At 44.9% G+C, this 13,137-nt stretch overlaps 1 protein-coding gene across 5 annotated transcripts in view; it reads right to left on the reverse strand.

Moving 5' to 3' along the window:
- The window catches only part of Cacna2d3 (calcium voltage-gated channel auxiliary subunit alpha2delta 3), an 854,380-nt gene that overhangs the window by 486,988 nt on the left and 354,255 nt on the right, over positions 1–13,137 (reverse strand). For all 5 annotated transcript variants that reach the window (XM_076544133.1, XM_076544132.1, XM_076544131.1 and 2 more), the window contains one exon: positions 11,266–11,428. In XM_076544133.1, the coding sequence (XP_076400248.1) occupies positions 11,266–11,428 (163 nt within the window). The remainder of the gene's footprint in view (positions 1–11,265; positions 11,429–13,137) is intronic.

Below are 13,137 nucleotides of genomic sequence, written 5' to 3' on the forward strand. Positions count from 1 at the left end.
ACCACGCTACAGCCAGACTAAGGCCAGTAGACGGTAACCATGCCACAGTCAAACTGAGGCCAATAGACAGTAACCACGCTACATCCTAAATGTTACACTGCTTTGAAATTTCTCTGCTAAACAAATCATTCTTTTTTTCTTTTCAAATTTAGACTCCTTCAACTTTTCAGGACATGGACAGAATATAGCCAAATACTTTGTCAGAATGTAACTTGAATGACTTCTTCCTCTATTCCTGATACACCCTTCCTTCTCCTCTAAAACCTTATTGTCTATATTTCTATTAGTATTCTGGTTTCACAAAATCCTACCAGAATGGCCCATTAAGTTCTGCCTACAGTATTCTAGGGCTTTTCTAGCTTCCATGGCCAATCTCTTCCACATTGCTCCTACAAGCCAGTTAGAAGGCCTCTGAACCACATGGTCTGGTTAATCCCAATAATGACTCCACATCTCAGGGTAAGTTTTCCGTAGAAGCTACTTTTTTGCTGCTATGATAAAATGTCTGGATAAAGCAACTGAAGGGAGTGAACCAAGCTATTATATAAGAGAGCACAGTTCATCCTTGCAGGAAACACATGGCAGACACAGAGGCAAGGAGTGTGCAGCTAGCAATCTTTACATCTTGATGTACCCAGAACAGAGATTCTGGGCCAACCTGCAACCTTCTATCCCCAGCCCTTCAGCTCTATGACTGACCACCAGCATTCACATCCGGTGGTTCCACGATATCCCCAAACAGCCCCAATAGCTGGGAACCAAGTGTTCAAACTCATAATTCTATGCAGGACATTTCACATTCAAACTGTAGCACCTCCTAAACACACTGCAGTACACTTTCTGGCTGGCCAAAGCACCTTCTTTGCATTGTAAATCATTCCCTCCTTCCCCACTCATCTCCTGTGTATTTGGATGTGGAGGCTTGCAGGATTCAGTGTGGAAATGTCTCATTTCCAGTGTGTATGAATAGTTGGTACTTATCAGTACTCTGATGCAGAATTTGTTTTACATTTTTAGAACGCTTTCTGCTGTAACACCATTTGATGAAGGAAGGAGATTGGAAGTGTTTATGTAAAATAAGAGTGCTTTTCATTTCAGATGGATTTTTCACATGCTGGGAAGAAAATAGCACAATTTGACAAAAACAGAGCCTTAAATTTTCTGCATATATGAAGTGTGCATGTAAACATCCAGGACACAGCTTGCTGAATACTCAGGCAGAGCCTCGGGGTAGTAGCAATGGTGGCAGGCAGGGCAGAGGCCAGAGAAGCTGTGTGCCCGGGGGTTCAGGAGTCACCATGCTGGGGTCATATGACTTGCCACTTTACTGAGTGATTCACAGCCAGTCTCATAACCTCAATTTTCTCATCTGGAAACCAAGAATAATAGCTCCCACATCACTGAGTTATGTGTAGGATGACATTGTGTTAAATCACATGCCTGGCATGCAATAAACACCATGTGTTAACTATAGGAAGAAAATTAATGGTGGTCATGTCTACAAGGACATTCTTGTTGGTAAACACTTGGACAGGAGGTTCCCTTAGCTTGGATTTGTGAAGAACAGCAGACTGGGAGAAAAGACTTCCGTCATGCCTCTGTCAAGGCTAGTGCCACACAACGGCTAGAACCCCCAGGCTCCTGTGAGAGCCCTGGGTCCCAAACAAGGAGAAAGTGATCATTACTAGGTCAAGGCATGCAGCACGCAGTTGACCATGACACTAATGAGAGCCGCGTCGACTTCCACACGAAGTGCTTCTCTAAGTCCTAGGAAAATGAGTGAGTGCAGGGCACATGTGCAGATGGGGGCAAGGCCACCTAAGGAAGGGACAGCTCAGCCTCCAACACCTGGTGCTCTGGCCTCACACTACTTGCTGTTTACCGCGTTCCATGAATTACAACTGAAGTGATAAGTTTCTGAGATATAGGAGAAAAATGAATGCCCCTTGGCTCAGCGTCATAGACATCCCCAGGCGTGAGCCATGCCACCAGGGGCTTCACTGCTACCCTTCTTAGAATGACACTAACAATCATGCCTGCCTCAAAGCTTTTACCATGTAATGCCACAAGGCCCAATGTTTAACATACACTGCTCCATTTCTGCCTCACAAGCACTCCCAGAGCTAGGTGCTGCCACAATGCCCATCGAATACACAAGCAAGAGTCAGGTCTTAGCCCTCTGTGAGAATGGCGCCCCGAGTCACAGGGAAGGAATATTACACATATTTCACAGCCCACGAGCAAGGCGCAGTGTTAAGCACTCTGGACACTACTACCAAGAAAGCCTGGGGCTGTCCACAGGACTTCCTGACTGTCTCCATACTGCTTGTTAAATCTCAGAGGCCAACTTGTGTTTCCTCAGCAAAGCGGTTCCTCTTTCACAGGCAATAACATGGGTTACGGGCTGAACTGAACCAGGATTCACCCCAGCCGCAGCACACACTGTGGCCATTTCCTGGATGCTAAATCTCCTTCCACTGTCTGCCATTCCAAACAGTCCAAGGGGCAACTGCCCACGTGAGGTTATCTAGAAAAAACTTCCCATTTTAAGTCATTTTTTAAAGAAGTAAAATAAATCAATTGCACACTTGGACTCTCTACAGTTATTGTCCTGTTTCATGAATGTCAGAATCAGGACACGGGACTGTCAATCATTGTTGTGTGGCCATGATTCCTTCCTGCCCCAACTTTCCTCCTAAAGTTTCTCTAGCCTAGGGCTGGCTTCCATCCCACAGCAAGGCTCCATTTGTTTTCCACATCTGTAAAAGTGGGATATTGCCGGGCAGTGGTGGTGCACGCCTTTAATCCCAGCACTCAGGAGGCAGAGCCAGGCGGATCTCTGTGAGTTCAAGGCCAGCCTGGTCTCCAAAGCGAGTTCCAGGAAAGGCGCAAAGCTACACAGAGAAACCCTGTCTCAAAAAACCAATAAATATAAATAAATAAATAAATAAATAAATAAATAAATAAATAAATAAATAAATAAAATAAAATAAAAAAGTGGGATATTAAGAAGATGAATTAAACAACCCAGAGAACTGTGCCACACGAGGAACACACTTACAGACCACTGGTTTCTAAAACAGACAAAGAAATGTAAAACTTACACACAGATGGCACAAAGGACCAACAAACAGGCAAAAGGGCTGCTCACAGGAGGAACCAGTGATTTCTGTGGAAAACATCAGTCATTCTGGGTTCTCTGACATATCCCCAAAGAGATGAAGGGGCAGCTCTGTACCCCAAGTTCAAGGAATGATACTCATGTAAAAGAAGCTGAATATAATACGATGAACAGAAAAAGGAGAAAGAAGGGCTCAGAAATCTTGGGGGACATACATGAGAGGCCAGTGAATAGCTCCAGGGAGAAGGCTAGGGTCATAGGCAAAGAAGCAACTCTGAAGCTTATTTGGAAGCCTTTCCTAGGCTCTTAGGGAAGGATAGTTCTGTCCAGATGATAGGGAAGGGAGAAAGCAGCCCACACAGATGCAGACCTGAAGTAACGGCTGCTCAGGAAGATTGGAGTCCTGGAATCCAGCATGACCAGGACAAAGATGGGCAAGGTACCCTGTTAAAAACGCCAGTGATCTGGATTGACATTTACTACTGTACTTTAGCCTCCCAACAGTAGTGATGCTGGGAAGGGACATCTGTTCTGGGAGGTAAGCATTCTCTTCAGGTTTGGAGAGGGTAATGTGGGAGCATGTGCCATCTGCAGTTATCTATAGTCTAGATTGGAATGTAGAGTCAAAAAGAATCATACCGACGGACTAGCACTCATGGTACTGGAACATATTCTGCATATGCTATCTGAGAAGAAAAGTAATCATCAATATCAACCCGTTACAAACCCTTTGACCTACAATACAACCTGCCTGCAAGACTTACTGGTGCAACAGCTGTGCACATGATATGGGAGTAACCAACCCTTTTTTTTTTATTGGATTTAAGGCCCACTCCATGAGATGGAACCCAATACTTGCCACTGCTAAAGTGGCCAAGAACTGGGACTAGGTAAGCCTTGGGTCTAGGGGAAAACCTAACACTATTATTTTGCTAAAGGAGCATAGCAATAACCTGACTCCTAATAATGTACCGTTACAACCACAGATCAGCGCCGACTCAACCCACATTAGAAAACTTGTAGTAGATGGAAATAAACACAGAGGCCCACGACTGGACAATATAGAGAGAGAGTGAGAGACTTTGGAGAACTCATTCCTAAACGGGATGTCTTCACTACTGTCCTCCACTCCCACCACTCCACCAGCACCCCAAGGCTCAGGGATCTCCAGGAAGGGGAGGTGTAAAGACGGTAAGAGCCAGAGGTGAATGGTGACTCCAAGGAACAGATGTCCCTTCCCAGCATCACTGCTGTTGGGAGGCTAAAGTACAGCAGTAAATGTCAATCCAGATCACCGCCATTTTTAACAGGATACCTTGCCCATCTTTGTCCTGGTCATGCTAGATTCCAGGACTCCAGTCTTCCTGACACACAACAGGACTAGTGCACATATGAACTCAGAGAGACTAGAGAAGCACACACAAGCACAGATTCAAGCTGGGCAGGGTTTCAGCACTGAAGGGAGGGAGTGGACACCTGACCCCACCTCTAACCTAGCACCTATCTGGAATTGATTCCCATCAGCGAAGGGAAAATCGGTTTTCTCCAATTCAATGTCACTGGCTATATAAACCACACCCTACGGCAGGCGCAGGCCCAGGAGTAGTTGGCCAACACAAAATGGACTCAATAGTATTTTTGAGAATGTTTAGTTTCATTGTTTCATTTTGCCATTTTGGCTTCTTTTTTTTTTTTTTTTTTTTTTTTGTCTTACTGAATTTTGTCTGTTTTGATTTTTGTTTTTGTCTCTTGGTTTTTGTTCTGCTTTTTAAAAAAAGAAGAGAAAGAGAAGGAGAGAGAGAGAGAGAGAGAGAGAGAGAGAGAGAGAGAGAGAGAGAGAGAAAGGGAGAGAGAGAGAACATAAAGTTGGGTCAGTAGGAAGGTGGGGGAGGACCTGGGGGAGGGGAAATGTGTTTAAAACATATTGCATAAAAGTGTTAATTAAAAATGACATAAAGTTACCATTCACCAAGGGTAAGAAGAATAAATCTAAAACAAACAAACAAAGCATGTCATGTCTTGTGCTGAATGCTATAATCCCACCTACTTCAATGCTACAGATAACTTTCAGCCTCACAGACCAGGAAAGAGAGGCTCTAAGGGTGAAAGGTTTTCCCCAGTCCCCCAAGCTAGTCCCTCCATTATCCCAAGCCTCCCTGGTAGCTTTGGAAACAAACCTACAGCACCACAGGGCAGAGGCTGGAGTGAAAGTAGCCCAGGGATATAGGGACAGTGTCACGTAAGATCTGGGTAGGGGCAACACTGGTAGCTAGAGTGATCCCACCAAGTTCTGCCTCATGTGGTGTCCTCGAACTCAATGCTAGACAGAGGAGATGGAAAGATTGCCTTCCAGAATGGTAGTCCCCATTGCAGCTTGTACCCTAAGGAATTGCTGTCACTGAGACGCTGGGAGAAGCCATGTTCATGTACTGACCACACACATGGACAGCAGGAAGCAGTAGAGACCATGTGCCTCTCAGGGAGGTTACATGACATGCATCCATGCATCCACCCTTCCGTCTACTCATGGACAATCTCTAAGCCAAATACAAGCCTGTAGTGCTGAGGGGCACAAAAGGCCCTGTGATACCCTTCTTACATTAACACCACTTCCAAGAAAATACCAATGTGGGGATGTGCATGTGTGCACACATGCTGGCCTATGTCTGTGTGCATGCATATAAATGGCGAAGTGCGAAAGAGCTGTCGATTAGACTTGAACCCTCCACTCACACCATAGCCTCTGTCAGAGGTAGTTCTGGGCCTTCCTGAGGCCTATAGTAATTAAGCAGCTACCAGGCTAAGGAGATAGATGTCTTGCCTGTTTTTCTCTAGAGCTGAAGCTTTGCTTTGGTCTGTTCTCTGATCTTGACCCTGAATCCTATTCTATAGCCCTCACCTACATACTTCATAGGAGTCTGTAGACAGGCAGGAAAGTGGGAGCCAAGCCTCCATGGGCTTCGCTTCAGAATCCCAAGGAGAAAACAAACCATTAGAGTTGGAATTCATTTCTAACATTACCAGGTCAGCCCTGGTGCTCAGCAACCCCTCCTCCTATGTTCCCCCCACCCACATATGCAAAAAAAAAAAGGGCAAGGGACTTGAAACAGCTTTTTAAAGGGTTTGTGAAGGCTTCTTGCACATCAAATGGCTCTTCATAAACAACATTTTAATGATTTCTGTGTAAACAAATCAGAAACATATGGATTAAATTTTCTTCAAAATATACACATGTAATTAAGGGGGAAAGTGCTTGGCAAAATGCATTTTGCATTTTATCAAGCTCAACATTTGAAAAATAGGTTGAGACATCTGACAGATGCAAAACCAGAACGCCTGCCTGTCCTACAACACATACTGGTCTTCTTAGCAGGAGACCGGAGTCTGCCTCATTAGATCTTGGCTCTGTCTCTGAGCTGTCTAAAAGAACCTGTTAACAGTGTAGCAGAAAAACCAGTTCCTCAGACTCTGCAACATGGGTGATGGGTCTTCCAGAAGCTACTTTCATTTTGCAGGCCCTCCAAGCATAGCCTAGCCTGGCAGCCTATGCTTGGTCTTACCGGTACTTCTTCTGGGAAGTCTAGCACATAAAGGAATATCCTAGGCTCCTGCAGTTCATGCCTTCTTATAACCTCTGCTGGAGTGGTGTATCCCTGCCATCCCCCTCTACGACTGAGCAATGAAAGGAAGAAGCAGAGCGGGGTACTTCCTGAGCCTTCTCTTCTTCCATGCCCGGATTAAGTGCAACCGTGTTTTCAGTTGTACCCTTCACCATTTGTTCCCTGCAGCAAGAATCTGCTGTCTGTGTACTATACCCAGGCTATCATACTGGGGTTCCTCCCCTCACAAGCTCATCATCCTAGAGAGCACCCCCACTCTGGGACTCCGTGCCCTAGCCTTCCCACCACAGCCCTCCAGTCCTGGGTCACACACATTCCTCTCCCCTGGATCTTCTCCAAGCAGGGCCCAGATTCTCCGTCCTTCTCAGTCTTCTCTGGGGTGAATGCATCCCAATGTACGCTGCACAACTCTTCCTGACCAAGTTGTCAGCTATAGCTGCCCAGCCTCGTGGCTTTCACGAGCTTCTGATGGCTCGCCCATCCTCCCACGACCTGACTAAACTTCCGAGACTCTGTGGATCATTTCTCGGACTAGACCAGAAGCTGCCAGAGCCCAGCCTCCCATGCTCAGCACCCCAGCCCCACTAACCAGAAAACCCCCTCAGTCTCAGAGTTTAGCTCTTCAGTGCCTCCTAAAAGACGGACTTTCTAATGCCACTTACCCTGAGATGAAGGATTAACTATCAGTTTGAAGGGCCACATACATTTAAGCCACAGTGTATATACTATATGGCCATCATGTGCCAGACAGCCTTACCTATGCTTAATTTTTAACCAAGTCTCCTCAGGCAAGTCATTCATTATCCAGTCCAAATCATGGTTGAAGAAAATGAGATGCACATTTATATGTAGTCACAGGTGTGGTGGTAGGGTAATCCATGGAGGCATGAGATTCTCAGTAGGTAGATTCTGAAGCTACCTCTGGCTCCCAGCAGCCCCCATTCCAAGCAACCTTATTCTAAGCCTTCTTTCTTTTGTAAAAAGTTTGTAAACCACCCAAGGTCTTTTCAGTTTCTTTTCTATTTGGATCAGCCAGAGTATATATCTATTTCTTGCCAAAAAAAAAACAAAAAACAAAAAACAAACAAACAAACAAAAAACCGAACAAAAAAAAAACAAAAAAAAAAAACATGGAAAAGCATAGTGTTGGCCGACTAGGAGAGCAGACATCAGCAAATAATCTACCTGCAGGGGCTCAAGACACAAGGACACTAGGCTGACTCTGTATGCTCCCTCCCCTCAGAGAAAGAAGTCCAAGGGCAGAATGAAGGCACAGAAACAGCACATGCCCAAATCAGAGCCAAGCTGCACCAAGGCATGTACACCCCTGAGGTCTGGAGACTCGAAGGAGGCTGCATTGGAGCTGCTTTTATAGGATGGGCATTGGAGAAGCAGAGAGAGGGAAGACAAGGGTGATAGAAATGAATGGTGAGTGATGAAAGGAAGAGAACAGTATATGCAAGGAATGGAGGGGCTATCCCCTGGGTGGACAGAGGAGAGAGATGGAAACAATGGTGTTGATTTGGAGAACAGGGCATTTTCTTTCACACATATACATGGCCCACATGCATACGTATACACCATCCCTCACATAACGCCTAATATGTACTAGTGTGTATACATCCATGTGTGGCGTGTGCATATAAATCTTACATGCTTTTTCACCTTCTTAAAGTGTGTCCCACTGGTGACCCCTGGGGCCTCATGCACTCCGAGATACCAACAAAAAAAATCAGAAACTTAGTGAAACACTATGAAATTAATTTGTGATTGTTTTTATAACTCAATGGTAGACTTCTTGGGTGTGCGTAGTTTTGTAAATTACATTGTGTTGCAATGTCAAAGGTTGACATGCCTAAAAGGTATTCAACAAAGAGTACATGTTTTTTCCAATCCTCTGCCAGATCACTGGCAGCCTCACAAAAGCCCCTGCCCTGGGTTTCACTTCTGGAAGATACTCACAGCTCTAAAGACCTAGATGGCCTCATCTCTAAGAGTCAGACTCACAGCCGCAGCGATCTTCTAAGAACAGTTAGCAAAGACTCTACCATCTCTGGAGCCCAAGACTACACAAAGGCTTGTCTAAAGAGTCCTGAAAAACCAGCTCTATTGAACCCCGGTGGGACTTGCACACCTGTCACCACTTGTGAAGCTGCAGCATCTTCTACACCTATGACAACAGCAGCCACAGAGTGGAAACCACACGGGGAAGCACCGGCCTGGTTGCTAAGGAGGCAGAAAGCAGAGGGGAGACATTTTGGAGTTACCCACCCCTTTCGTCTACAGCTGCTGGAAATTCCGCCCAACAATGAAGTACACAGCAGCAACTTGGGAGCATCAAACACTGCCGTGTGCTCACGAGGTCCAAACTGCAGCGGGGAGAAGAACCGTGTGCCGATTTCCTTTGTTGAAGGGAAGACGTCCACCCCAGGGATGTGAGAGCCAGTGACCAAGCCCAGAGCATGTGTTTTGTGTACATGTCATCGTCGGTAACTAGATCTGACCGGGAGGCCTTCTAAACATGAAAGATATTTCTGCAGCTTAAAAAGAGACTTTGGGAGGCTGGTTTGAGTTAGAGTCCAGAATTTTCTTAAAGTCCCCCTCTCTCTCCTATGGGCAGTTACTCCCTGCCTGGCTGAGACAAGATATAGCCCCTGGCTGACCCTGGCTCACTTCCTATAGCCTGGCAGGGTTGGACCTGGGCAGGAGATGACAGGCAGATCCCATGAGGACTGCCAAGGATGACTTAAATCTATTTAACTCCTATAGCTCAAACTGTCAGACTGTTAGAATTCTGTCTAGCAATCTTCATGATGCTATTGTAAAGCCCATGTGACCAATGACAATCTGAGTCCCTTATACATCACTGCCATTAGAAGGTACAATTATGCCTTTAAATCCCAGGATGCAATTACATCTCTATCATGGTGCTAATGGTTCAAGCAACCTTGAAGTCACTGTCATGTTTTAAAAGACCATTCTGGATTGTTTCACGTCTGAAATTACTCTATAAAACCATGTTCATTTTTTATCTTCTGTTCAGAACATATTTAACGCTAGAAATGGCTTTTCCCGTTAGCTACACTGCACAAAACGGCAATTTCATTTAAGTTCTCATCAGCTATTACCACTCTCCTGGAGGACTAACCTCTATTGGGCAATGCTGAATGCCAAGCCAAGGCTCCATCTGTGCCCTAAGGAGCCCAGACATGGCCCAGCCCGTAGTCCTCTGAAGGGAGTTTAGATTGCTATCACCTTTTAAAAGGGGGCTGAGAAAGAATAGCGATTCATCCCCTAGCCACATGAGCAAGGGGAGGTCTGCTCCCTGGACTTCACTGTCCTCTCTCTCTGCAGAGATGGAACTATAATGTTGACACCCAGTCTTCCAGTTATCTCATTGCCAGCCTGTTCCACACCAGACTGCAAATGCCTTGAAGAAGGTGGCTATGTTTGGTAAACCATGGGATTCCTAATAACTGTCAGAATAGTTAGTTAGCTGCCTCCCTGGACTCTGAAGGGAGAGTAATAAGCAAACCAGGACAGGGAGTCATGAAGTGTCCAGCCACAAGACACAGGCACAGGAAAAATGTCCTCGAGATACAGAGTTGGAAGCTTATGGCTGACCATGCCCCTTAACTGGTGATTTGGAGCAATTCAGCAGCTTAGCTAACAGGTGTGTGATTTCCCCAAATTGACAGCTCAATGCATAGAAGTTACACAACATCATTCTATACCCTCTGACTATGTATCCCAGGCTGACCTTAGAAGAGGACATATTCCTGCTTCTTCTCCCTACAAAGCACTGGAATTACAAGTGATTGCCACCATAGCCAGCTTGTACACAGTTATTATTTCCATCACAGTGGAGAGGAACTGCCATCTCCACAGAAGGGGTGGTGCAACTGGGGTCACCACCAGAAGCAGGTATAACAGGGAGACTAGCCAGTACCATTGGATGCCAGAGCCCAGTCTCTGGCCACTAAATTTCCAACTCAAATGGGGAGACGGAATGCTGGGAAAATAACGTCAGTGTCCATGTGCAGAATGGATTTGAGGTAGTCAAGCCTGGACACACAGAAACTTGTTATGTCCACATGTCTCTATTCTGGAAGGAAAGAGGACAATACACAGCCACCACAGAAGCTCCCTAACCCTTAAATACCATCAAGGAAGGAACGCAGGCAAAGGAAGAGACAAGCTGGGTTAGTAAGCATGTTTAATCTGGTGAGGTGATTTTGCAGATAAATGTGTTAAAGGGATACAGTCATGCTCCCAACTTACACAGTAGCTAACCAGTTGTAACAGAGACTGCAGAGAGGCAGGCAGAGCAAAGAGACTCACAGAAAAAGCCTGCTGATCAGTGCACTGCACATGAGCATGAAGGAGAGAGCATCCAGGCAGATAGGTTCATGTTTAACCCACCCAGAGGATACTTGGAGTAGTTAATATGTTGATATACTCGGCGTGTGTTCCTCAGTCCACCAGCTTCTGCCCTCTAATGGGAGCAGTAACAAGGAGTCTTACCTTTGTTGTACATATTCGTTGGCACTTGGACATCACTCAGACTGATGTTCACAGGCAAATTATTAAAGTGGTCGTTGGGGGCTAAGATGAATTCTTTCCCCAGTTCCAAAAAGTTCCCGTCTTTGTCCCTTTCATTGATCAGCACGGCATTGAAGTATTCATACTGAAAGAGAAAGTCAGAAGTATTAGAGGTCGGTGGCTCAGAGATAAGGACTGGAACCTCCAGGCAGACCTGGGCACACAGAGTGTGCTGTCTCCTGCTTTTGTGATGCCCATCTACTTATGGAATGAGTATCTGCCACATTTGCCTGGGTGCCATAGCATTAAGGAATATTTGCCAATGCTATTCACTATTCTTGAAAAAAAAAAAAAACCTTTATCTGAATACAGAGAAAATTGCTCTAAAACATTTTATTCTTTGTAAGTTGAAGATGAAACACGTCCTAAAGTAGCTTACACATTTCAGTTGAATGTGGTTGACAAATCAATGGATAAGAAAGTTTATACTATGTCAGATCACCACACTTGTGGAAAGATAATGAAACAGGTCAATAGCAGGGGGAGGGGGGAAAGATGCATCTTTATACAGAATGCTCAGGGAAGGCTTCACTGTTATGACAGTCTTGCAAAGGGGCATAATGAGGTGAGAATGTCAACTGAGAAAAGATCTAGAGGGAGTGTCTCCACGAGAGAAGGCAGCAAAGAAAAGGACTGTCCTGCAAGGTGCTCCCACAAAAGGCTCTGTCTACAGCAGCTCACATACAAACAAATCTGCCTTCATTACGGAAGTTAGCCTAAGGTCTTCGGGGTTAACACATTTGGTTCTTAACATATACCTGTTGAAAACTACAATGCTAATAAGTAGGTCTGGAACTCCAGCACTAGTGATCTACCCCCGCCCCAGACTAAGGCTGTTACCAATTTTACAATATTGTAAGACATGCAGTGGTTATGTTTGGTTAGAACTCACAGATCTGGTTCTTAAAAGAATTATAACGATAAGGGGATAAACGGAAAAATTTCCATGGACAGCATGCAAAAAATGGGCAGCACAAAAGCAGAGTGATGGCTAACCTACAAGAGAATCAACATAAAATGCTAAAATTAAAACACAGAAACAGATACAAAAAAGCCTTTGATGGCCAATGAAACTGGACACAGCTAAAGAAAAAAATCAGTAGGCTGGAAGGCATGTCAATGGAAATTCCTCCACCAGAAAACCAATGGGAAAAATTAAAAATTAAAAAAACTATGGGACAATTGCAAATCATGGAGTGCATGTACACAGAGGGAAAAGAAAGTATGTAGGAGTTAAAGAAACACTTGGTTTTTAAGGGCTGAGAGTTGTCCAAAATTAATGACAAACCACAGATCCAGGAATCCCAGAGAGCAGTAGGCACAATAAATAGGAAAGTCTACACTGGCACTTAACATATTCAAACTGCAGAAAACCAAGAGTAATTCTTGAAAGAAGCTAGATGGGGGAAATGATTTATCTAGACAGGACTATATTGGCCAACCTTGGTTGTCAACTCGACTACATCTGGAATCAACTAAAATCCAAGTACCTGGGCATGCCTACAAGAATTTTCTTAATTGGGTCATTTGAGGTGGAATAGACCCACCCTAAATTAGGCCATACTTTCATAAAAGGACATGAGAGAGAGAAGCTTTTGCATTTTGCCCTCACTCTCCCTGGCAAGTTTATCTATCCCACTGTTATTAGAATCTACTTCTTTGGGATTCTAACACATATTGAAGACCAGCTGAGACACCCAGCCTCGTGGACTGAACAACCATCATATTCTTGGCCTTCTCATTGGGAGACAGCCATTGTTGGAGTAGCCAAACCACAGGTTGTAAGCTGCTGTA

Source organism: Peromyscus maniculatus, chromosome 9 (assembly GCF_049852395.1).
Source record: "Peromyscus maniculatus bairdii isolate BWxNUB_F1_BW_parent chromosome 9, HU_Pman_BW_mat_3.1, whole genome shotgun sequence".
Classification (NCBI taxonomy): Eukaryota; Metazoa; Chordata; class Mammalia; order Rodentia; family Cricetidae; genus Peromyscus; species Peromyscus maniculatus.